Here is a 25,790-nt window from a genome sequence, read left to right as displayed (position 1 = left end):
CTTGGTTGAAACAATAAGTAAACAATTGACGCGGAATTAGTCAAGAATTGTAAAAAACTATTTAGTTTCAAACTTGGAGAATAACAGCAATGTTTGAATCGCAGGTGAGATAAGAACTTTTAATCACTTATCTATGAAAATACCGAATGTTTGGGTTGATATTTTACGAATCAACAATGCTTGGGGTGTAATTGAGATTGGTTTTGTACGTTTACCATAGTGATTTGGTATTTCGACGTCATCAATATTATATAATCTACTTTCAGTCCTCCTCTGGGAATAGTAATTTCAGCTCTTTAGACAAACCAAGAATTTATGATTATTTTCTGTGCTTGACGACATTGGTTATGAGAATATAACGGCTTATATTTAAAGGTAGTTTCAAATGAGAGGTGTGGTAGTTGATGTCATCCTCATCGCTTTAGTAGCACAAAATTGTCTATGGAAATACAAAGTTGGTGGGTACAAAATAAACCAGAGATTGGGCTGGATAAAACTAATGGTAAGTCTTTGAAAGGTTTATGCTTTTGAGGTACTCTCAGAGACAGGTTGTTAGTGTGGGAATGATGAGCTGAATAACTAAGTATCGACTGGAGATTTTGTAGATACTGTTTCATAATTTACATGGACAACAATCTGAAACATTTATGACAATTTGCAAACTTCTGCCTGTCAAAACAAGACGCCAACAACGAAGTTAAGTTAGTTATGAACTACAACACCCTCTTGCTTTTTTCTCCATAAAACTCGCTTTTGTTTAAAGATATACAAATGTTTTTATATTTTAAAACAATACAAATAATATATATAAATGAATAATAAAAGAATTAAAATACTATAATTGTGGGTAACAATAATAACGGATTGTTAATAAACTCAAATCTAATACATCAAATGATAATAAAAAATAAAACTGAATTTAATAACGGTAGTAGAAAATAACAACGAAAAACCAACAAATACTATTTTATAACCAAAATGAAAAAAAAAAAAAAATCAAACCCTAATAAATGATATAATGAAGTTTTTTCACCAATATCCTTCTCCAAAGCATAGCAATCTCAATTATATCGTCTTTTTGAACTGCGGCCAAAATGAAATATCGAAATATCAGCAACACTTATTGTTTATGGGAAAATAAGAAAAAGAATAAAGGAAAAAAAGTTGAAGAACCATTAATTCACCAAATGAAAATATATCTAGAGATACATTCTCAATTTGTTTTCTTCCTTCAATTAATCAATCTAATAAAGTTTTCTTTTCTTCAATGAAGAAGCAGCTTGGCCAGCAGCATTAACCAAAGTGTTAACGTCGCTGGATAAACCAGAAGTATCAACAGATGGGGTAGAAGTAGAACCAGAACCACCACCGTATTTTTGTATTAAAGCATTCAAGTCAGCATTGCTACCTGAAGAACCGGAACTGGCACTAGAACCAGAAGCAGCAGCTGGAGCAGCAGCCTTGGATGCAACAGCAGCACCAGTGGAAGCTGGGGTAGCAGCTTTTGGAGCAGCAGCACTAGCAGCAGCTGGAGTGGCGGCTTTTGGAGCAGCAGTAGAAGCAGTGGTAGTACCAGTAGCACTTGGGTTAGATAAACTACCAGCATTGTTGATGTCAGAAGCAGTGATAGTACCGTTAGATAAAGCATTACCGAATAATCCAGCAAGAGCTTTAATCCAACTACCGGCATTGTTTTGAATGTATACTAAAGCTTGATCCCATAAACCAGATTGCTTAGCCCAGTCGTAAAGATCTTCGACAATAACTAAACCATTCTTAAGGGCAGAAGTCAAGAAACTGATAACAGTGTCTGGGTTGTTGATGACTTGGTTAACCAAAGATTGAACAATTCCAGTGTCTTTGATGGTTTGAACAATCCAAGAAAGAATAGAACCCAAATCTCTTTCACTCAAGTATTCAGAAGCTTCCATAATTTCTCTCTTTGAGGCACCAGTAGCAGCTGGAGCGGCAGCAGCAGCAGGAGTAGCAGCAGTGTTAGAACTGGAGCTGCCACTGAGCCAAGTGGAAACCAAGTTAGCAGCAGTGCTGAAAAGAGCTTTACCAACATCCAATAAAGCTTGTCTTAAATCAGTATCGTTGATTAATTTGTTGAAAACATCACCTAATAAACCAGAGTTCCAGACAGCTTGGATTAAAGCACCACCTTGGACAAGGGCACCTTGAATAGCAGATTTAATGATACTGGAAAGAGTACTGGAAATAGCTGGATCAGTAGTCAATTTATCCCAGACTAAACCAATGACACCAGAGTTGTATAAGGCAGAAACTAATTCACCAATAACACTGTCGGCTCTTCTTTGTAATTCCAATAAATCTTCACCTTCGGCGTATTCTCTCTTGGAGTTGATGTGTTTGATTTCATTGATTAATTCGACAACGGCATTAAGGTCTTCTCTTTTGACCATGGTTTGTTCGGAGATGACATTTGCTGGAGCGGCAGAAACCAAAGCAGTTGAAGCAAAAATAGCTAAGATGGTGGCTTGTGAAAACTTCATTGTTGATTATTTATATTTGTATGTGTTTGTATGTATAAGTATTGGACTTAAGAGTTTGTTGGCGTAGTTGGTTTTACTGTAGTTGATATAGTTTTCTTTCTGAATAATGAAAGATTCTGTTTGATTTGATTTGATAATGATATAAAAGAAATAAAAAAATTAAAACTCAAATGTTTTGAAGAGATTTGAATCTATATTTATATTGGAGAACCACCCCCAACTTCATCTGAAAAGACAAACATGGAAAGATGGACAACAGCTTAATTGAAAAGGCGTTCTTCTTCTTTAGAGAAGTCTTTTTCTTGATTATTGTTAGTAATTCCCATAGTTTTCAATTCTATTACTCAATCGAGTAGTTTATATTTATTTTATCGACAATATTGCGAAAAACAAAAAAGATATTTGGAACACAATTTGGGTTATGTGCAGGCATAGTTCCTAATTAGGAAATTTTATTGCATCCAAACATCAATAGAATTTGGGTTTTCAACAATTCTCTACAAACTTTTCAATATTGTGATAAATATAGAATTGTATTATAAATTTGAAAGGGTGGGGTGGGAAGAAAGTAATAGGAGAGGATTCTATTTCAAGTAACAGATATATTTTTTTATTCCCAGTTAGAGCAAAAACGAGGAATTGTGGTTATTATGGTTTTTTGGCGTGGATATAGTACAAAGGCTTCACAACCATAACTTGAAATTACCTGTTCATACTAAGCTAGGTAATTTTCCTTCTGTGTTGCCTCATCAAATGCTTGTGGTGGTGGCGAGCTCTTGCATTATTAATTTATATCTTTACTGTTATTAGTTAAAAAGAATTGGAGTGAGTGTAGAGACTGTTGCAAATTTTGAAAGGGGTCAAGTTGCTGAATTAGACATTACCGTGGTGTGTTTTTTATTTTTGGTTACATGGTTTATTTCTATTCTTTTTTTTTTTTTTTCATTTGTATTTTCTTGTCAAAGATTCGTTCATCATTGTTAGCAATACTGGATGTAACTCTTTGCCAATTACAGCAAATCTACTTTAATTCAAGTATTTGTGTAGATTGGTTCTTTATTAAGTCTTGTTTTTTTTTTTGATGGCTAGAAAGCCTTTTTACATATTCAAAATTATGTTTGGTAACAGTCATTCGCTAGTTTATCACTAATGCCGTGTCTATTGTTAAATCAAAAACTCATTAACATTTAGATCAACTTTTAGCAAATTGTCCAAATAATTGTTCTAGTTGAAGAAGTGTGTTTTCATGATCTCTTTCTCTGTTGTTTTGCCCCTCCTTGGTTCTCCCCACTATTTGTACAAATTCCCGTTTAATCTATTTCAAAAAGCTCTAAAAATAAATTAAGACAATAAACGCGTAGATTGGCTTCCTAATTAAGTTTTTTATATATATATGTTGTGATGATGATACTATGCTTTGATTGTAATATTATCACACTCGACATCAATTATGTTTAAGCTGATTTTGTTGTTCTTTTTTTTTATATTCCTTCTCAACAGTCTAAAATTAGTTTCAAAAAAATGTAACAAAGGTTATTTTCCAAGATTTACTTTGTATAAATAAAAATGTTGATCATTTGATTACACTTCCCATTTGAGTAGTCGTATCAAATGTTGGAAAAAAAGAGGAAACTGCTTTATGCTTTTGTAAGACTGCGGTGTTCCAATGAAATTACAATTATATTGTACTACAATCAGATATCAATTCTAGATCATTCTTTACTGTAACCACAATAACAAGCAGCAATAATGTATACCGAAACAATACCGTACAGTATGGCCATTTAGCTTTTTCCAGAAGTGGTAATTGACTTTTAAGGTTTTTATTCCATGGTGGCTTCCGGTTGATTGGTTTATTATATATGATTATTTTAAAAGTGAGTGATCAATACGTAAAAACAGAAAAATACGAGACTCCTATTGTGCTTTAAATTTCAGCCCACTTAATTCTACACAATCAATATTTTATATTAGATTGTGGGGTCAATCTACTTCTAAACTTTATCTTTTGGCCCCACCTGCTCTACTTTTCAACAAATATAAATTATTTTTACTACCACCATCATATGAATTATAGTTTGAAAAATCCCTTTCATTTAGGAAATCGTAACATGCAAAGATACCTAAATTGCTGCTAGAGAAGATATTGCAGTATTCTCTTTTTTTTTCCCTTTCTCTCTTCAATTGTTGCAAACTTCTTTACCGCTTTGGGTAATAAGAGAGTATAATAGTCACACACTCACGCATTCAACAGTGGTAGTAGTTAAACTTAATTACTAAAACTAAACGGTCAGCCCTATTTTCAAACTATTTGGAATTTTATGTCAAAGTCTTTTTCAGGTTGTATTCTTGAACTTTAGAATAGAAAACAACACTCAAGTCAAACCATGGTTTTAACTCGGGTTACTGAAGTCTTGAACAATTTAGCAAGTTCAAAAACAGATATTTCCACTAGACTACTGTAGCTTCCTTATTTGTTTGGGATACTAAGGGTCTATTAAATTGTTTTGAATAGGTTGGAATTGTTATTGAAAGTTTTCAAAAAGATAATTGAAAAAGGTCGTGTAAGATCCCCGTAGTGTGTTGTTACAAATTATTCTCGGTTGGTTTTGTGTACCGTTTCCTGTCAAACTCGTAAAACTATGAATCAATCTTTTGTTCTTGAACACACTTATGGTTTAACTTTGGTTGCAATTTCTTTGAAACTGTAAGTGTTGTTCTTTGCCTTCTATAATAATAAGTTGTTTGTCTACGTTTAATAGTGTATACCAAAGCTAGTTTAATCCATTTGAAAAACTTTCACTTACATTTTATGCCAATTTTAAAGAAAACCTTAACTAAAAATAAATCTATCAATTGCAAATAAAATGTAATCAGTACATTGAATAAAACACTAATTCATTGCTCCTATTTATTAACTTAGATCACCATTCGAATATTCTGCTTGGACTTTTTAATCTGTCTTTATATGCTAAACTGAGTTTTTACACCCACCAACTTCAGACTACTTAATTTCGAGCACACCGCTTATTAATTCTAGATTGAATGTACTACAATAATACCATAATATTGGGGAATACTTCTGAGTTAACATTTCTATCTCTTTCAATCACAGCCACGAACTCGGGTTGACGGAAAAAAATGCTGCGAAAACAAAAAACTTTTGCCCCACCACACCGACCTGCATAAAAGAGAAACAATAATATGTGTACAAATCACGTGAAAACGGCTTTTGTGTCATTGGTCTCTCAACGAGATTGACTAGTTTACATTGTACAGGTTTTTCCGAGGTCAAATGAGAATTATAAGAAACAGTTCATAACTTAGTGTAAAGACAGCTTCTACCTACACCTCACATACAGGTGTCACCAACAAATGCACTGTAAGCAAATCATGGTTAATAACTCAGAGCTCATCATAAACTGAAATTTCCAAAAAAAAAAAAAAAAAAGAAACATTGCAAGGTGATATTTATTTAGTTTCTTTTCCAATAAAAAACACAATAACGAAAATGAAGCATTTTCCTGTTTTTTAAATAAAAAAATTTTCCACTTCGTGAGCCTTGTTTGATTTAGCTACAGTTCGATTGGTTCAATTTATATATAAAGGTGTTTTTCTTCTTTAAGAAATTTTTTTTTTTTTTTTTTGGTAGAAAAGCACTTTTCGTCTACATTCATTCTTGTTGTTGAATCTTGCAAAAGTATAATATAATATTCAAATGAGTGTTGTTGAGGCATCATCAAGTTCTGTGGTAGAAAATTCAGCTACTTCCAATGTGGTTCAGAGAGGTAATATCTCATCTTTCGCATCGACCACTGCATCATCGAATTTGACCACCATCGACACAAATGGTAATGTTTTCAAGGTCCCAGATTACTCTATCAAAGATATTTTACAAGCTATTCCCAAACATTGTTATGAAAGATCATTAATCAGATCTTTAGGGTATGTCGTTAGGGATATCACCATGATGGTAATCATTGGCTATATGGGTCATACTTTTATCCCATTGGTTGAAATTCCTGAATATCCTACTTTGGCTTATGGTGTAAGAGGAGCTTTGTGGATGGTTCAATCCTACTGTATTGGTTTATTTGGCTTTGGTTTATGGATTTTGGCTCATGAATGTGGACATGGTGCTTTCTCAGATTACCAAAATATCAATGATTTCATTGGTTGGGTATTGCATTCCTATTTAATTGTCCCATATTTTTCATGGAAGTTCTCTCATGCTAAACATCATAAAGCTACTGGCCATTTAACTAAAGATATGGTTTTCATTCCGTACACCAAAGAAGAGTATTTGGAAAAAAACAAGGTTGAAAAAATTGCTGATTTAATGGAAGAATCACCAATCTATTCATTTATGATTTTGGTTCTCCAGCAATTAGGAGGATTACAATTATATTTGGCAACCAATGCTACTGGGCAAGTTTATCCTGGATACTCAAAAATAGCTAAATCACATTACACCCCAACATCTCCAGTTTTCGATAAACACCAATATTGGTACATTGTCTTATCTGATATTGGTATTATCTTAACTTTCACAACTGTTTACCAATGGTATAAAAATTTTGGTTTATTCAACATGATGATTAACTGGTTTGTCCCATGGCTTTGGGTCAACCATTGGTTGGTATTTGTTACATTTTTACAACATACTGATCCAACCATGCCTCATTATACTTCCAAAGAATGGACTTTTGCTCGTGGTGCTGCTGCTACCATTGACCGTAACTTTGGATTTGTTGGTCAACACATTTTCCATGATATTATCGAAACTCATGTTTTACACCATTACGTATCACGTATCCCATTTTACAACGCCAGAGAAGCAACTGAAGCTATTAAAAAAGTTATGGGTGAACATTACAGGTATGAAGGTGAAAACATGTGGTATTCATTATGGAAAACTATGAGAATGTGTCAATTTGTTGACGATGATAAAGATGATGCTAAAGGTGTGATGATGTTTAGAAATGTAAATGGTTGGGGACCAGTTAAACCAAGAGATTAAAATAGATTTATATAGACATATTCAGTTATTCAGTTATTCAGTTATTCAGTTATTTATTTACTTCTTTATGCATGGTTATATATACATAGTTGATATTATTGGAGTTATCATAGGTTTATGGAGCATTATTACTAGTTGTCGCACTTTTGGCATCCAATAATGATTATTTTTCCACTCGCTGTAATTTCTTAACAGTTTAAAAAAAATTTTTTTTTTTGGGGATTCCTTTTCAGTTTGTTGATTTCTACTGTACTTCTATTTAGCATTACTCTTTACTCATTACCATGACAAGTGTTCTTCGTGGAGTTTTAAAAACTCATTTACCAAGAACCTTAACCCTTCCCAGATGTGCAAGAAATTTCCAAACAACTACATTCCTTCGAAATGAACAAGTCAAGTTGCCTCAAACTTATGACGAAGAAAAAGTTATTATTGATGAGATTAACGAAAATTTGAAACCGGATGATTTACAAGCTTCCACTAGATTAAGAAATATTGGGATTTCAGCTCATATTGATTCTGGTAAAACCACATTTACTGAACGTGTTTTATTTTATACTGGTAGAATTAAAGCCATTCATGAAGTGCGTGGTAAAGATTCTGTTGGTGCCAAAATGGATCATATGGATTTGGAAAGAGAAAAAGGTATCACTATTCAATCTGCTGCCACTTACTGTTCATGGGATAAAGATGATAAATCTTATCATTTCAATTTGATTGATACCCCGGGTCATATTGATTTCACTATTGAAGTCGAAAGAGCGTTGAGAGTTTTAGATGGTGCTGTTTTGGTGGTTTGTGCCGTTGCTGGTGTCCAATCTCAAACTGTTACTGTTGACCGTCAAATGCGTAGATACAATGTCCCAAGAGTCACTTTTATTAACAAAATGGATCGTATGGGTGCTAATCCATGGAGAGCTATCGAACAAATCAATGCCAAATTAAAGATCCCAGCTGCTGCAATCCAAGTTCCTATTGGAGCTGAAGAGAACTTACAAGGTGTTGTCAATATCATTGATCGTGTTGCCTTATACAATGAAGGACTGCAAGGTGAAACTATTAGAAAAGCCGAGATTCCTGAAGATTTGAAAGAATTGGTTGAAGAAAAAAGAGCCCTTTTGATCGAAACTTTAGCCGATGTTGATGAAGAAATGGCCGATATTTATTTGGAAGGTGAAGAACCAACCGTTGAACAAATCAAAAGTGCTATTAGACGTGCCACTATTGGTAGAAAGTTTACCCCAGTCTTGATGGGTTCTGCCTTGGCCAACAGGGGTATTCAATCAGTTTTGGACTCTGTTGTAGATTATTTGCCACAACCAAATGAAGTTTTAAACACGGGTTTGGAATTGCAAAAAGATGGTTCTGAAAAACCAGTTCATTTGACTCCATCATCCAGTGAGCCTTTTGTTGGATTAGCTTTCAAATTAGAAGAAGGTCCATATGGTCAATTGACATATATCAGAGTTTACCAAGGTAAATTGAAAAAAGGTGCTTACATGACTCACGTTAAGACTGGAAAGAAAGTTAAAGTTTCACGTTTAGTAAGAATGCACTCCAATGATATGGAAGATGTCGCTGAAGTTGGCGCTGGAGAAATCTGTGCCACATTCGGTATTGATTGTGCTTCAGGTGATACATTTATTGGTCAAGGTACCCAACAACAAATCACCATGAGTTCGATGTTTGTTCCTGAAGCTGTTATATCTTTATCTATTTCGCCAAAGACCAAAGATAACGGTGCATTTTCCAAAGCCATGAACCGATTCCAAAAAGAAGATCCTACATTTAGAGTACATTATGATTCCGAGTCCAAAGAAACTATCATTTCCGGTATGGGTGAATTGCATTTGGAAATTTATGTTGAAAGAATCAAACGTGAATACGGTGTTGACTGTATTACTGGTAAACCTCAAGTTTCCTACCGTGAAGCTATTACTGTTCCTTCTGCATTCGATTACACACATAAAAAGCAATCTGGTGGTGCTGGTCAATATGGTAGAGTTATTGGTGAAATGAACCCAATTGAAAGTGAAAACAAATTTGAAACTCAGATTATTGGGGGTAAGATTCCTGAGAAATTTTTGTTTGCTTGTAGCAAAGGTTTTGAAGACTGTTTAGAAAAAGGTCCATTAATTGGTCACAGAGTGTTGGGTGTCCATATGCTCATTAATGATGGTCAAACCCATGTTGTTGATTCTTCTGAATTGGCTTTCAGAACTGCCACCCATGGTGCATTCAAGCAAGCTTTCTTAAATGCTCAACCAGTGATTTTAGAACCAATCATGTCAGTTGAAGTCACCGCACCAAATGAATTCCAAGGTAGTGTTGTTGGATTGATTAACAAATTGGGTGGTATGATTAACGATACTGTCAATGGTCCTGATGATTTCACTGTTACCGCTGAATGTTCTTTGAATTCAATGTTCGGATTCTCAACTTCTTTGAGAGCCTCCACCCAAGGTAAAGGTGAATTCTCTTTAGAATTCCTTAAATATTCCCCAACTGCCCCACAAGTACAAAAACAATTAATTCAAGAGTACCAAAAGGCACAAGCTGCTAAGAAGTAAACTATCTAGCACGGTGGTAACAGACAATAACGAGAAATAAAGATGAAATAAAAAAATGAGACACAACGTCGTCTTCTTGTATATATATCAAAACTAAAAATTTACATAGTGAAAGAGTATTCTACAATACAACTTAATTATTCAATTTAGAAAATCAGCCCTTGTAGTAGTATCTACAACATTTAGTTTTTTTTTTTTTTTAATTTCTTTGTATTTATATTATAATATATACATATACTTAAATATGTTTTGTTTTCTTTTGATGGTAGAGAGTGTTTCCTTATTAAAGGAGGTCAGATGATATATATAATGATCTTTGATGTGAGATTGTGTTGATATTGTAGATGACGTAAACATTAATAAACCAAAATTATACCCTTTTTCTTATAAAGTTCAAATTACTAATACACAATTTATGCTTTCTTTGAATGAAGAAAAACATGAGTCAAATTTAAGCTTTAACTAAGGCTTTTTTAGTAGCAAATCTTCTTTGTTTCTTCAAGACCATAACTTGGAATCTTTCAAAGTCAGATAATTGGGATCTTCTTTCTTTGTTAGCCAATTTTTTAGCCCAACCAGAAGCAGCCCATTTGGCATCAATATCAGCAGCAGCCCATTTTTTAGTAACGGTGGCAGTTCTAGCACCTCTTGGTAAGTTTGGTAAAACAATTGGGGTAAGAACAACTTTAGCTAAAGAGACAGCTTGTCTTTGGATTTTTGGACCATCAATCAAAGCCTAAAAAGAAAAAACTTGTTAGTATAACTGGTAATGTTTTGAAATACCGAATAGATTGGAAGTAAATTTAAATATCTTTGAAGACCCCCCGAACAAAATGTGTTACTTTGTATTAAGGACTCCTTGTGGTTATTCTTGTTTCAAAATAACTTCTTTGTAAAATTTTTACAAAACCCATTTTCTATAATTACTTCAAGTATCTCTTGTGATACACGATAATATCGATACTCAAATTTCTTTAATACTAAACAAACCCCTATTCTAGTTTCATTTCATTTGCGGGAGTCTTGATATCTAATTTCCTTCTTTCTATTCCTTTCTTAAGAACTCTTCTCTTGGTTCTATATTAACATACTCTTTTTTGATCAATAATTTCAACAACAGTGGCTAATTCTTTGTTGTCAACTAAAACAACACGTCCGACTTCGACAAATCTCCAAGTGGCAGCTTTAACGGTGGAAGACATCTTTGATTATTATATGTAGTTGCTGGGTATTGAAAACTGAAAAATGTAGTTTTATTGATTAAGATTTTTTCTCAGTATAGACTCCAGAATCTGTGAGAAACCTCTCTGTGTGCGTCAGTATGAGAGAGAGAAAAAAAAAAAAAATGCGGTGTATATGAGAGTGAGAGAAAGACACTAAAAGTAAGAAAAAAGAGAGAAATGTTACACTAAACACGACGACAAACCTGTATATAAACAGACAAAACCAAAAGTCTCATTTCTGTTTCACGTGCTAGGGCTATAGCCCTAATAGATGTCATTCTCATCACTATTTTTTAATTTAAACATGGCTGACATATTTTTCCTGTCAGTTACTCTTTTTCTTCCATTTAATAGTTTCTTTCTATTTCAACAATCTACCATATGAATATCCGATTGGTTATATACAATTGATATATTACTCCTAAGTGTATGTTTACTGTCTGTATTTGAGACATATCAATTAATTAGAGTGATGACTTATAATTTGCGTTCTAGAATATTGTATTGGAAACACGCCTAGTTTCATTTAACAATACAGTATAACATGCGACCATTTTAACTGCCTGATTATTTTAATGATATGAATTGATTCCTTAATGTTCTTTGTTACTAACTTTGACTTTTAAATAGACCTTACAAAACTAGAGGAAACATTAGAATTTTATAAATTGTTTTAGACGGAGAAGAGACGTAGCATAAGCCTACCACTTTTCTCTGTGACAGGTCAATATCTCTAAGTGAGTATCAGAGTCAATTGATACCTCACATTGTATTCTACTTGTCAAGTTCTATTTTATGTAGTTAAGAGATATGTCACCACGATCATTATATAAACCCTAAAGACGTGTCTCATCTTCTCGAAAGATTTGCCAAAAAAAAAAAAAAAATTAGCTCACGAGAAAACGAAAAAAAAAACTTGTGAGTCAAAACTGAAACGTTTACTCTTTCATAGCAAAAACACACCATAAACACAGAACTTGAACACTCTATTTTAAGTTCCCAGTTCGCCTCAATTTGTTTCTCTCTTTTTCTTATCCTTATATGAACTTGAGGCTTTTCTTACTAAAAAGGATAATCAGAATGTCATCTACAACAACTAGCGCAGCAAAGAAACCAACCGTTAAACAACCACAATGGTACCAACCAGAAAACAAGAATAATGCTAAACCTACACTTAGGATCTACAATTCGTTGACACGTTCCAAGAATGAGTTTTATCCGAATAAACCAGGTCACATTACATGGTATAGTTGTGGTCCTACCGTTTACGATCATTCTCATATGGGCCATGCTAGAAACTATGTTTCAACAGATATTTGTAGAAGAATCTTACAAGACTACTTTGGCTACAACATCAAATTCGTACAAAATGTCACTGATATTGATGACAAGATTATTATAGCAGCTCGTCAACAATATTTATTTGAAGAAAAATTGGTCAAGAATTATAAAGAGATCAATGATGAATTGAAAACAAAAGCAACAGAGTATTTGCAGTTTTATGTTTCCAAAAATTTACCAGAGTTTAAAGGCAATTTAGCTAAAGATTTTATAACATGGGGCAATGAAATTAAAAACTTGAGTGAAATTATTAAGGAGAAACCAAAATTCCCAATGTATCTCAAGGCTGCCAAAGTGGCACATGAATCAATTTATGAAACAAAAGATATTTCGTTGGAGAAATTCTTAGATAGCATTAAGGATGTTGCTATGCCTCATTTAGATAAAGAGTTTGGTGCCACCGTTACCGATCCACAAATTTTCAGAAAGTTACCTTCGTATTGGGAAAAAAGATATAATGAAGATATGGCCAGATTAAATGTCTTACCGCCATCAATCACCACCAGAGTATCGGAATATATGCCTGACATCATTGAATTTGTTGACAAGATTGTTAGTAATGGATATGCATACAAGACTGATGATGGGTCTGTTTATTTCGATACTGTGAAATATGAACACTCGCAGCATGATTACGCTAAATTACAACCATGGAGTAAAGGAGATATGAGCTTGATTAACGATGGTGAAGGGTCATTGAGTGTGAGCAATACCAAACGTAACGCATCAGACTTTGCCTTGTGGAAAGCATCGAAACCTGGTGAACCTGCTTGGGACTCAAAATGGGGAAAAGGTAGACCAGGATGGCATATTGAATGTTCGGTCATGGCTTCTGATATTACTGGAGAAAATATGGATATCCACTCTGGGGGTATTGACTTATGTTTCCCTCATCATGATAATGAATTGGCTCAATCCGAGGCATACTTTGATAATAAGCAATGGGTTAACTATTTCATGCATAATGGGCATTTGCATATCCAGGGCCAAAAAATGTCCAAGTCATTGAAAAACTTTATCACCATAGATGAAGCATTGAATGACTTTTCTGCAAGACAATTGAGATTAGTGTTTGCTTTGAATGCTTGGGAAAAACCATTGGATTTCAAAGATTCTCTTATTAGTGAAGTGAAATCTATTGAGTCCACTTTTTCCAAATTTTTCACAAACGTCCGTGCATTGAACTCTGATTATAAACACAAAATAGAAAATGGTGGATATGTATCAAGAAAGATCACAGGTATTGAAAAGCAATTGTTCAATGATTTGGAATGTGCACAAGATGAAGTAGATGTTGCTTTCAATGACAACTTATCAAGTGGACAAGCAATTAGAGTTTTGCAAGATTTAATTTCTAAATCTAATAATTACATTCAATTGACTTCTACTGGACAAACTGAATTAAGAATTGAAGTTTTAATTCAAGTTACAAACTGGATTGTTAAGATATTAGAAATTTTGGGTTTTGAAGCTAGATCAGATAGATTAGGCTGGATAGACGAATCAGAACAAACAAGTACTAATGGAACTAGTACAGAAGATGCTGCATTACCATATGTCAAAGCACTAGCTCAGTTTAGAGATTCTGTGCGTAGTTTGGCAATCAATAAAGCAGAATTGAATGAATTCTTAAAAGCTTCAGATGCCATTAGGGCTCTGTTGATTGGGTTAGGAGTTTCATTAGATGATAAACCAGATGGTACTTCCTTGGTCAAGTTTTTGAATGCTCAAGAAAAACAAAATTTGTTAGATCAACAGGAAGCCAAATTAAAACTAGCTGCTGAGAAAGAGAAAAAGAAACAAGAACAAGCAGCTCTTAATGCAAAGAAAGAAGCTGAAAAGTTGGCCAAAATGAAAATCAGTCCTTTGGATTTGTTTAAAGATACATCGTTATACTCTGAATGGGACGAGCAAGGATTGCCTACTAAAGATGTCAAAGGTGAAGAAATAAGTAAGAGTATGAAAAAGAAATTGACCAAACAATACCAACAACAGGAAAAGTTATATAAAGAGTATTTGAAGACTGTTGAAGAAGCAAAGTAAAGTAAATAGAGCGTTTATTGTTATAGTAATTCATGTAAATTGTACACCAATATCTATCAGCAAGAGCAATTTGTATATGTAGAGGAATGAACACGTACAAAAAAAAAAATTATTCTCACAACACGAAAAGGTTGTGGACAAAAAAAAAATGTACATGTAGTCAAATTGTGTGCACTAGTTCACCACCATCAAAATCAAGCTTCAACAATGTTCAATTTAGTAACTAGAGCACAAGCTGCAGCCAATCTGGCCTTGACTTCATCTATAGTGATAACATCAGTAGTGATAGTGTTGACATTGTTGCAATTGTATAAAGACAATGTATGGTCACTTAACACCACTTCAATAACTAATATAAGACCAACAGCATCAATTAAGCAATCATTTCATTATGGTTCTTTAAATAGGAAACCAAAAGAAAATGCTAAAATCCAATTTGATTTAAGTACAGATTTGACTCCATTATTTAATTGGAACACTAAACAAATTTTCATATATTTGACTGCTGAATATCCTGGTAAAAGTGAAGGATCCAGTAATAAAGTGACATTTTGGGATAAAATTATAACTAATAAAGATGATGCTAATTTAACTTTATCCAATCAAAGAGGGAAATATTCTGTTTGGGATGTTGAAAAATCATTTAGAGGTAGAAATGCAACGGTTAGATTAGAATGGAATATACAACCCTATGTGGGACCATTAATTTTTGGATCTACTGAAGGATTTGGTGAGTTCCAATTTGCTGATACTCAAAAAAAGAAAGAATCAACTAAAAATACTTGATCAAAATAGAGGGGAATGCCATGTATTTCTACTTTCTTGATTTGCTTGTGCATATAATTGTTTATGTATATGTATATATATATATATATACAAGTGTTTCTATATACATGATAGTATACATTGTAATATGTATATTATTCATAAAGATCGTGTTGTGGCAGTTTGGTTAGCATGGGTGTAGATTGATCTGCGTCTGCTGAAATAAACATTTGATATTTTGTATCTAACAACAAACTTTTTAATACCCTGCTTGCTCTTGCTATTCTATTTTGTTTCCAATTTAGATTTCCTAGTGGTGAAATATCATCAATTATTGCTCTGAACCCTTTGAATTTCAGGGGCAAAATTTTTGACTTATCCGTCATGACAAAATCCATAATCTTTGGGTGCTTTTTGAAAAATGCTCTTAGTTTGTCTATGTCATTTCGACAGCTTTCAAGAATTCTAATCCGTAGTAAGAGTATCAAGTCATTTGAAGCAAATGGACCTTTTTGAGCCACACGTTCAGGATTAAAATAATCCAAAAATTTATGGTGACTCATCGACTTGAAACCATAAGGATTGGTTTTGATATTAAAAAGTCTTCCAGATGGGCTTCGTAAAAAATTAGTAATATTAGTGTTTTCCAAATCTTTTCTAACTTGATCGGGACCAGGAATATCATAAAAGTCATTCAATATTTTATATGATGTGAAGTTGGCCTCCTCATCACCATAATTGTCCATCAAGTATTTCAAACAGATTTTGTAGCACAACTGTTTTTCAAGATAGGATCTATATTCATCTAAATTACCATGAACTAAATTATCTTCCAAAATCTTCAATACTTGATCTAGGTAGTTCTCATCATCATCAAGCTTGTCTAGAAAGTATTTTAATACACTGGTATACTGGTTTGTCTCGAGTTTGACACCAGATTGCAAAACGTGGAGGATCTTAATGTCATCTGCATGAGTTGGAGTATGAGTATTCAACCATTTCACCAACATTTTCCCGTAGTACTGAGATACATGATATGGCAATATAGGGACTTCTTTGAATGGATAATCTTTAATGTAGCTATCAACAAGTTCTCCTAATCTTTGATATTCTTTAGTCATTGTAGTTTTATCTTCATGGAAAACATTAACCAACCCTTCATACAATATTAAGCTGAGCCTGTAGTCGAGATTTTTACCCAATTTATCATAAATCTGTTTGACAAAGTTCAAATATAGTGTAGAGCTTTGTTCGGGACCAACAATGTCAACAAAATCAATAACCATTCTTGCCAAGTACAAAACATCGTCTTCCAAAGACAAGTGGTCATTTTTAGTGCTCTCATTACTCAATCCGTAGAATCTTAAAACCTGCTTTAGCATATCAGTTGAGTTATCAAAACCAGACCCTGCCTTGGCATCCAAGTTCAAAACCGCTGCCAACACAAACCTGTACGTCCTAGCTGTGATCAAAATGTTTTTACCATTCATTTCATCGAATTCTTTTAAAATTTCATACCATTCAAAATTTCTCCGTAAAGAGTTCAATCTTGTAGTATAGATCCTTTCATCCCTGAGTTGCAATATCCTTGAGCGACGAAATAAAATCAGTTCCTCTCTATGCTTATTATTATTATGCAAATTCTGTATTATATCACTAATTAACGAAATCCCACCTGGATCATAAAAAAGTTGGAGCTTAGAACAAAAACTCATCCTGGTTATAAAATCAATTTTTATTTCATTATATCTTGTTGTTATTGTATCAGGAGATCGTATTCTCCACCTCATATTATTCTTCAACTGCAGTGCCCATATTTGAATTTCCCCAAACGGAATTCTAGACATCCTGTGGGCTTCGTACACAATATTATCCGCCCTTTCAAATTGATCTAAGTTTGAGTATGCTGAAATCAATCCAACATAATATTCGGTGCTATGCTTTCCGTATTCTTCCACCAAATTTTTAGTTGCTTCTATGGTTTTTATTGAAGGTATACCAGCTGCATACTGCATAACCTTTTGGAAAGTGGAACCATTAATAAAAGTATGCCCAGTTTCTTTCTCCCTTTGTAAATACTGCTTTAAATAATCGAACACCAATGGCGTTTCTCTATTCCGCATAGGGATATTCAATATCAAAGGAAACAACGTTTGAATACTTTTAGGATCTGCTTTACCTTGAGCACTCATTTGGGCATATATTTCAAACAATTCGACAACTCTTGTTTGATCTTGGAGTCTAATTTTTGATCTTATCAATGCATCCATAACTGTAGAATTCAAATGTAATCCACGTTTCTGTAATTGTTCATACAATCTCTCCAATTCTTCATCTGCTTGTAATGTGTTCAAGGCTTGCATTGCAATACCGTAATGAACAGTTAACGGTAAATTTCCTCGGCCATACATACTTTCAAATTTCTTTTGCAATGCATTCCAGTCTTTAGTGAGTTTAGATAACTCAAGTATTAATGACTCTTGATCACCTTCATCACCATCATGCAAATCTTGGTTGTTTTTGTATAAGTCAAAAAGTCTTTGACTATCAAATTTTAAACATGCCTGCATGGTATAAGTCAAATCGTCCCGTATCAACACATTCGATCGATCTAATGATCGTTGTCTGATTTGAGCATCCTTGAAATAAAAATATTTATATGTCAAATGTGGCGCCTTTTCAACCAATGTTCTCATTATAGAAGTGATGAATATGTACAGATTCTTGGTGTGAAATTCTTTCTCCACTACTTTCAAAATATCTTGTAAGTACTCTTCTATTCGAAAATCTCCTGGCGGTATGCCAATTAATTTCAATACTTCATCATATTGAGTAGCATCAGGGTTACAAAACCATTCACCATTTTCTATCATTTTAGTCCATGCAATAAAATTTTCAATCAAATATATCTGTGCTGTATAGTCTCTTTTAGTGTACTGCAATCCACGATTGAGGTTTAAACTAGTACAAATTATTAATGTAATTAATTGTTGTTTCATTATTAGGTTATTGTTCTTATTATCCAAAAGGTAGTTTTCTATATTTTTAGAATTGAACGTTATTCCAGCATGCTCAGTTGATTGCAATTGAATAATTTCTATAAGCTCATCGCTTTTGTTGGGAGAACTTTGGAAATGAATTAATCTAGGAGCAACAATTTTCTTGTACAAATCATACCTCGCTGAACGTATCAATACATTTGTAAGCAGATCTCTTCCTTCAATTATTGCTTTCTGCAAGACAGTGACAGAATTGTCGGATACAACACGATTGAATATTGCATCCCACATCTTTTCTAAAAATGGAAAACCAATTTGAAGTTCGTTTAATACTTCAACTAATCTGCCATGGAGCTCAACAACTTCCTTTATTTCATCCTTGGTGAAAGAAGATTGATTTTGTAGATAATTTAAAAAGGATTGTCTATGTTCATCATCTTTGAATATCCAAGTATTTATTCTAACATATTGATGATCAAAAAAACTGGCAACCATTTCTTTAGAAGGGGCACTTGCATAATCAAAAGTGGCGTATGATCTGCATTGTAGTTTGAATGAATATTTAGATGACCTCAATGTCTGGTAGTGTAAGGATGCAAGACCATAACTTTGTAGTGTTGATGTTGACGGTAGATGGCATTTTCTCAAGTTGATATGTAGATCCCTTACAAGCTGTCGTATCATATTGCTTTTTCTTTATTATTATTTTTATCAATTTTTATAAATGAAACTATTATACATGTAAATTACAATAAATGAATTATGATTATTTCCTCATGGAGGTTATTATATGTACAGGTAGTTATGCAAGTCGACAATGGTTGGGTGTCTGGTTGTAAAGTTTTTCACACTGGTTTGCAAAAAAAAAAAAAAAAAATTTTACTTTTTTCTCTCATCTGTTTTCTTTGTTTTCCCACCACGACATAAAAATCACCTGAACAAAAAGTTCCAAAGAGAATTGGTAGCGAATCAATAAAAACTTCCAACCCACATTAGACAAAAAAAAGTACAATAAATGAGGCAATATGATCAACAATACTTCATCAATTATCTCTTTTGTGGCATTCATTTCTGTTTCTACAACAATAAAAATCAATAAAAATAATTGATATATTTATTTAATCAACTACTCTCTCTCTATATATAATGACTACTATGAACTGATATGTTCTTGTCAATGTATTTTTCAGAGTCATTAAATCAGTATTTTTATTGATGCAGTCAGGGAGGCAGAAACCTCTCGTACAGTGTGAATATTAAAAAAATCATCACCAAAACACATTGATCAAAAACATATTGTTACCAAATTAATCCATTAAAATTCTTTTAAATGATGATACGACTACTCCAAAAAATAATGTTAGAATAACGCCTCCTAAACAATACACATGTACATTTTGTTTATCTCATATCGCATTAAAAGGGGTAGAAATATTTTGAAAAATCTCAGTGAAACGACCTATCATCAACTCTCATCAATCAACGTTTCCAAATAAAAAATGTACACAGGAAACGTGACTCCTCTTTCTTATTTGTACAAAAAGAGGGACCGATAAAGGTAAAGTTATGTCCGCCCGGTCGAGTGAATCATCATTAGAAAACAAAATGTATTTCCTCTTTCTCATAATTTCAATAAGATAAACAATAATACATCACATCATCAAAACCATGATGGGTAATAATTGAAAACATACCTTAACAAATATGTTAGCATGTTGTAACAATAGATAAAAGAACACCACTCAAATACATTCAAAAGAAGACTTAATATGGCTCAGACAAGGCTGAAACTTAACGATAATGCGGTTGTCAACCCGGGATATTCAGTTGGAACAATTGGTAATAAAAATGCAAATAATCATTGCCAAAAAAAAAGTCTTCAACAGTAGGCGAGATATTGTGTAAATCCTCAATTAAAACATACCTATCATCATTCAAATTGAATGAGACATCCTAATCAATTAATCTAGTACGATAGTTCAAACAACACTTTTGTAAGAGTTGTTGTTATTAGAAAGAAACCAAAAAAAAAAAAAAGAGGAAAGAGAAATGAGAAGAAGAAAATTTTTTATTTTTAAGCACTCTTTTTTGTATTGGTGAAAATAATTCGGTCTATATTTTTCAACACAGACACGACAAAATATTTACTGTGGATTTTATTAGGGTTGCAAATGGTACCTGTGGTTTTCTAGGAGCAAAGTAGTTGATGATTGATCCATATGATTAATAAAGTATATAAGTATTCAAATCTTCTCATGACACTGACTACTGGTGAAAACAACAAAAATCTTAATTTTGTCATCGCCAGAGGAATGAGGTGTTTCGTCTGAATTACTAATCACACATAACAATAATATTTTTAGGTCAACAACAAGACGAATTTATATAAAAAAAGATATATAAACATTAATTTATGAATGATAGAATATACATCAACAAGAATGGATCTGACATGGCATTTCCAGACAAACTACGTTCCGGCAATACAAATGGCGGAAACATAAAAAGCGGCTAAAAAAGACAAACGGTCACGTGATAACATGTCTATTAAGAGGATATCAGATTTGATTGTTTTCTGTATTATTGTTTAACAAAGGATGTATGGCAAGAAATTACATACTGGCATTGAGTATTTATATCAATTATAAAGGAAAAGTCGCTAGTCCCCTTTTGTAAAAGTTGATTGTATGGCATAACAAAAAGCCAAATATAATTTGTTGTCAAAGCAAAAATTGTGTTATACGAGAGACCATGAAATTGATTTCTCCCCATACTTAAAGATCGGAATCACACACTCGCTAATCCCACCTTGCCCAATTGTGTGTGTCCCTTAACTTAGATAAAAAAAAAAAGAACAAAATAACAACAACAACAACGAAACAACCCAAAAAAAAAAAAAAAAACTAAAGAAAGAAACTATCAACAGAAGCAATTTAAAATAGTACTTGCTCTAAAAGACATCCATCAACTACTAAACCCGTCATTCAAAGTTCACTAAAACGAAAGAAAAAAGAAACGAAGAAAAGAAGAGAAAAAAAAAAAATATATCAACTGATTTGCAAAGTAGTAAATAGCCAGATTATTATATAATTGATTTGGAATCTTATTACTAGCTTTCCTTTTTCTTTCAGAATACTTTTTTTTATCTTTTTCAGAAGTTTTTAAATTGGTCTCATTTAATCCAGTTATTTATAAAAACCAATATAAGAATGACATCACAGGCTGATTATGATAAAAGATTGGCTGAAGAAGTTGGCAGTTTATCAACACGATTAGTGACAGCTGTTAACAAACAAGTTGAATTGGAAGAAACAATATTAGAATTGCGTAAAGAAGTTTCTGCCCTTAAATTTAAGAATGACGCATTGAAACAAAGTGATATTAAACTAAAAACCATTTTACCCAAATACATCAAATTACAAGACGATTATAAAGAAACATTATCTAAAAAGCAAGAAGCAGAATCCCAAAACACTAAATTACAAGGTGAAGTTGAAGATTTAACGGCATCATTATTTGATGAAGCCAATACTATGGTTAGCAATGCATCTAGAGAGACACATAACTTTAAAATAAAGAATAGGAAATTATATGAAGAATTGGATGAAAAAAATATCATCATTAACGATCTACAAGAACAATTACAGGATTTGAAACAAATGTTTATTAAAATTGAAGAACAAAGTAAGATCCAGAGTTATCTGCAATCGAATACACCCAAGATTGAATCTTCGACAGATTTCAATGAAACCAACAGTATTCATACCAACACCAACATTAGTGAAAGCAAGTTATCGAAATATAATACTCGAAGTACATTAGGTGATGAAGAATCCCAAGTTTACAATTTACAACAATTACAAAGAATAATATACTCGCCATTAATCACATCAATTAGATTTGATTTGAATAATTATAATATAGATTTCAAAGGGTTTGTTTATCAATTAATTAAACCAGATTTCCAATTTGATTTATCTCATTTGAAAACTATCCCATTTTTCAAGAGTATTTGGCAAAGTGAAATTGAAAATTGTATTCATTATATTCCTTCTTTACCTGCCACTACAACTTTATTGAATAGATGGCAAAAGGGGAAAACTTTTTGGGGATCATTGATTGAAGGCAAAGTTTCTATTGAACCAATCAAAGGATCAAATGAAACATTTAAATTGACTTACAAGGGCAACAACAATGGTTATAGCAATAACAATGACAATACGGAAAGTATTAGTAATAGAAGCAGTGCCACGGGTAGTGTAGTACCTGTTGCTATTAAAGATCCATGTACTTTTTGTGGCGAGGCAAGAAACGATTCTTTGGAACATTGTCGATTGTATCATTTGAAATTATTTGAAAGCAATGCTACCAATAGCAATAGCAATAGCAATGGCAACAATAACAATCTGATCAATCAAGACCAACAAGGAAATCATGAAAATACTCATGTTATTGCTTCGTATCCATTATGTAATTATTGTTTGATTAAGTTAAGAAACTTGTGTGATTTCTTTGCCAAAATTAGATTGATAAGATCCAATATTTTTAAATTGAAACAAAACGATTGTTTTGATGAGTTTGTTGTGGTTCCTGGTAGTTTTGGACAATTCAAACGATCAAATACTATCTCCAATAGAAATGGGACATATTCTTCATCGTCGTCATCATCATCGACTTCTTCCGTATCTTCTTCGTCTGCCACCACGGCAGCAAATGGTGAATCGTTAAACAGCACCACTCATAATATTCAATTAGAAAGAACAGAGGAGAGTAAATTAATTAAGTTATATATAATGATCTTATTAATAAGATCAAAGATTTTTTGGAGTAAATTGGGATTTTGGGATACTATTGATCAAATTAATGAGATCAATTTGGATGAGATTCATTATGAAGCATTTGCTTATTTGATACCTAATAAGCAAACTCAACAACAACCACAAGATGCACGTAGCCAGTCAACTTTCAATTCACCTAGACAACTGGTTGATGGTAGATCAGTGCTAAGCGGTAGTATTAGTTCTCCAAGACAACCAAATCAAGATAAACAACGGAAAGACTCTATTGTGGATGAAACAGTAGTGCAAGTAGAAAGAGATGGAGTGGTTAAATCAGAAACAGCATCGACTGAAGAGAAATTTGAAGATGCTATATCTGATGAAACCCATGGACAAGAACAAGAAACAGTAGCAGAACCCAAATCTTTACAGGAACCCGAGCAAGTGCGATCTAAAAATACTAACAATAAGGACAGTAAAATAGAAGATGCACATACAGAACATAAAATTCCATTGAAGAGAGCTCATTCTAAACAATTTAAGGATAAATTAAATAAAGATTTAGATCAAACTTTAGAGATGCTAGCTGAGAATATTGATTTTGATGAGAAATAGTTCTACCCCCTCCCCCCCTCCCTCCTTCAATTAGAATTTCTGGTATAATATAATATAATATAATGTACTTATTTTTATTTTGATATATACAATTTTAAGAATATACAGAATAGTGATTTGAGTTGCGTTATATATAATACAGAAATCAGAATAAATTAAAACAGGTAATATCCCCCAAATCGTCACCACCGATAATGATGATGTTTAATTATGAATCATTTACGAAATTTTTCCATGCACTACGCGTAATTTGAATTTGACGGAATTTCTGGTGCATTGTTGGTTTATATGCAGTAATCACATAATATATAAGGCAAACCAGTTTTTATGTAACAGAATCAACACTTTAACAAGGTACTAACCAATGACAGTTTGTGTAAAGAGCTACGATAGTACCTCTTTAGCTTTTGCCTAGGTATAGATCTATCTTGATTGATTAAAAATAGAAGAAAAAAAAAAAAAAGGCAAAAGTGAACTGTTGCTGGTTATTAATCCTTTTCGTTTATTTGGCTTTTGTATTCGGTCTCTTTTTTTTTTTTTTTCCATAATACAAAGAAACTAAGAAGAACAATAAAAGCTGGCATTAAGCGGTATCACCGGGTATAGTTTTCTAGTTCTAGCAAGTAACAAGTAACAAGTAATAAATAATATAAGTAATGCAAATAATTAGAATTCCTTCTTTGTTTTGTTTAGGGGATAAAAAGAGAAAACAACTTAATTGGGGGATTATATAAGCCACCATAGGAGTATTGTTCCTTAATATTACAGGGTAATAATTCACTCAAATATGAGACAATGTAATCAATAAAGGGCCAAACAAACTTTTAAACAATTTTTGAGCAAGTGTATAAATATTTGTAAAACTGAAATCGTTAATTCCTACGTATGTGTGTGTGTGTCTCTGTGTGTGTGTGTGTCTGTGACCAAGTTCATAGTTTAATCATATTACAGTTATTAATATTAAGACGATCAAGTGTTCGCTTCTTTTCTAGATTGTTTTAAGTTATTACCTATTGATTTGTAAGAGAGAGGGTTTCGTTTTTTTTTTTTTTTAATTCAAGTTTGTTTCAATTTTGTTTAGTATAAACTTTGTTGTTGGTTCGATATGAAAGTTGCACTGTGGCTAACTTCCCCTGTTGTATTCTATGCAATTTGTTTTCACCACCCAAAACGATAACTCCCAAAGATTAGTTGTCACCAAATCATTCTATAATCTCATATTTATCTTTCTACCTAAACGTATAATTCCCCAATAGGAGATCCATTGTCTTGTTCTTATAGTAGTTTGTTTGTCTCGTTTGACTAGGTAGAATTAAAATTTAGTTCAAACACGCCCTTTTTTTTTCTGTTATATATTTTAACGTGTTATTTATTTTTAGCAAGCAGCAACAACTAAAGAGAGAGTCACTAAGCATTGGTAAACTATAACTTGCATAGACGAGTTTTGTGATACTTGTCATTTCTACTCTCTCTACACAATTATTCAAACTATTGTTGTTGTCCAATCGATATGAATATATACATGTACGTATATGCTTCTCTGTGATTTGTCTCAAGACCGTTTCAATCTCAACTTGCTTTTTTTTTTTTAAAGTCTCATTTACTATTACTTAATTAGCAACAGTATTATGCTTGAACAGATATAGTTGGAATCTATAATCTCCCAACTCTATTCCAAAAAAAAAAAGAATTTGTAAGGATTATTTGTAAAATACAAGTTGCCTTCTTTCTTTCTCGTTGTAGTTTATACATTAGTCTTACTATTTTCTCAAGTTTAATCATCATCTTCTTTAGTTAAAAGTATACCCAGCAATAAAAAACAACACTAAAACTATTTGATATCAATTGTCACAAACACTTCAGAAGAACAAAAAAGAATTTGACTTGAAAGTGAAGTGAGAAAAAAAAATTGAGTGGGAA

At 32.7% G+C, this 25,790-nt stretch overlaps 8 protein-coding genes across 8 annotated transcripts; 5 read left to right on the top strand and 3 right to left on the bottom strand. All coding sequences in view use genetic code 12, as the record gives it.

Annotated features, from left to right (window-relative positions):
- Window positions 1–1,244: 1,244 nt before the first annotated feature.
- On the bottom strand, window positions 1,245–2,516 carry CD36_12150 (opaque-phase-specific protein op4 precursor, putative; the record flags this gene model as incomplete). Its single annotated transcript, XM_002417810.1, has 1 exon — window positions 1,245–2,516. One exon carries the CDS (start codon window positions 2,514–2,516, stop codon window positions 1,245–1,247), a length of 1,272 nt encoding a protein of 423 aa, XP_002417855.1.
- A 3,718-nt stretch (window positions 2,517–6,234) lies between these two features.
- Window positions 6,235–7,536, top strand: CD36_12140 (delta-12 fatty acid desaturase, putative; the record flags this gene model as incomplete). The annotated part of the gene is made up of 1 exon (XM_002417809.1): window positions 6,235–7,536. The coding sequence occupies one exon, from the start codon at window positions 6,235–6,237 to the stop codon at window positions 7,534–7,536; it is 1,302 nt and encodes a 433-aa protein (XP_002417854.1).
- A 284-nt stretch (window positions 7,537–7,820) lies between these two features.
- On the top strand, window positions 7,821–10,106 carry CD36_12130 (elongation factor G 1, mitochondrial precursor, putative; the record flags this gene model as incomplete). The annotated part of the gene is made up of 1 exon (XM_002417808.1): window positions 7,821–10,106. The coding sequence occupies one exon, from the start codon at window positions 7,821–7,823 to the stop codon at window positions 10,104–10,106; it is 2,286 nt and encodes a 761-aa protein (XP_002417853.1).
- A 451-nt stretch (window positions 10,107–10,557) lies between these two features.
- On the bottom strand, window positions 10,558–11,308 carry CD36_12120 (60S ribosomal protein L14; the record flags this gene model as incomplete). Its single annotated transcript, XM_002417807.1, has 2 exons — window positions 10,558–10,842; window positions 11,198–11,308. 2 exons carry the CDS (start codon window positions 11,306–11,308, stop codon window positions 10,558–10,560), a joined length of 396 nt encoding a protein of 131 aa, XP_002417852.1.
- Window positions 11,309–12,370: 1,062 nt separating this feature from the next.
- Window positions 12,371–14,713, top strand: CD36_12110 (cysteine-tRNA ligase, putative; the record flags this gene model as incomplete). Its single annotated transcript, XM_002417806.1, has 1 exon — window positions 12,371–14,713. The coding sequence occupies one exon, from the start codon at window positions 12,371–12,373 to the stop codon at window positions 14,711–14,713; it is 2,343 nt and encodes a 780-aa protein (XP_002417851.1).
- A 207-nt stretch (window positions 14,714–14,920) lies between these two features.
- Window positions 14,921–15,499, top strand: CD36_12100 (microsomal signal peptidase subunit, putative; the record flags this gene model as incomplete). The annotated part of the gene is made up of 1 exon (XM_002417805.1): window positions 14,921–15,499. One exon carries the CDS (start codon window positions 14,921–14,923, stop codon window positions 15,497–15,499), a length of 579 nt encoding a protein of 192 aa, XP_002417850.1.
- A 134-nt stretch (window positions 15,500–15,633) lies between these two features.
- Window positions 15,634–19,161, bottom strand: CD36_12090 (conserved hypothetical protein; the record flags this gene model as incomplete). The annotated part of the gene is made up of 1 exon (XM_002417804.1): window positions 15,634–19,161. One exon carries the CDS (start codon window positions 19,159–19,161, stop codon window positions 15,634–15,636), a length of 3,528 nt encoding a protein of 1,175 aa, XP_002417849.1.
- Window positions 19,162–21,686: 2,525 nt separating this feature from the next.
- On the top strand, window positions 21,687–23,870 carry CD36_12080 (GTPase activating protein, putative; the record flags this gene model as incomplete). The annotated part of the gene is made up of 1 exon (XM_002417803.1): window positions 21,687–23,870. The coding sequence occupies one exon, from the start codon at window positions 21,687–21,689 to the stop codon at window positions 23,868–23,870; it is 2,184 nt and encodes a 727-aa protein (XP_002417848.1).
- Between the last annotated feature and the right edge of the window lie 1,920 nt (window positions 23,871–25,790).

Source organism: Candida dubliniensis, chromosome 1 (genome assembly GCF_000026945.1).
Source record: "Candida dubliniensis CD36 chromosome 1, complete sequence".
Classification (NCBI taxonomy): Eukaryota; Fungi; Ascomycota; class Pichiomycetes; order Serinales; family Debaryomycetaceae; genus Candida; species Candida dubliniensis.
This window is presented reverse-complemented; position numbering and strand designations above follow the sequence as displayed.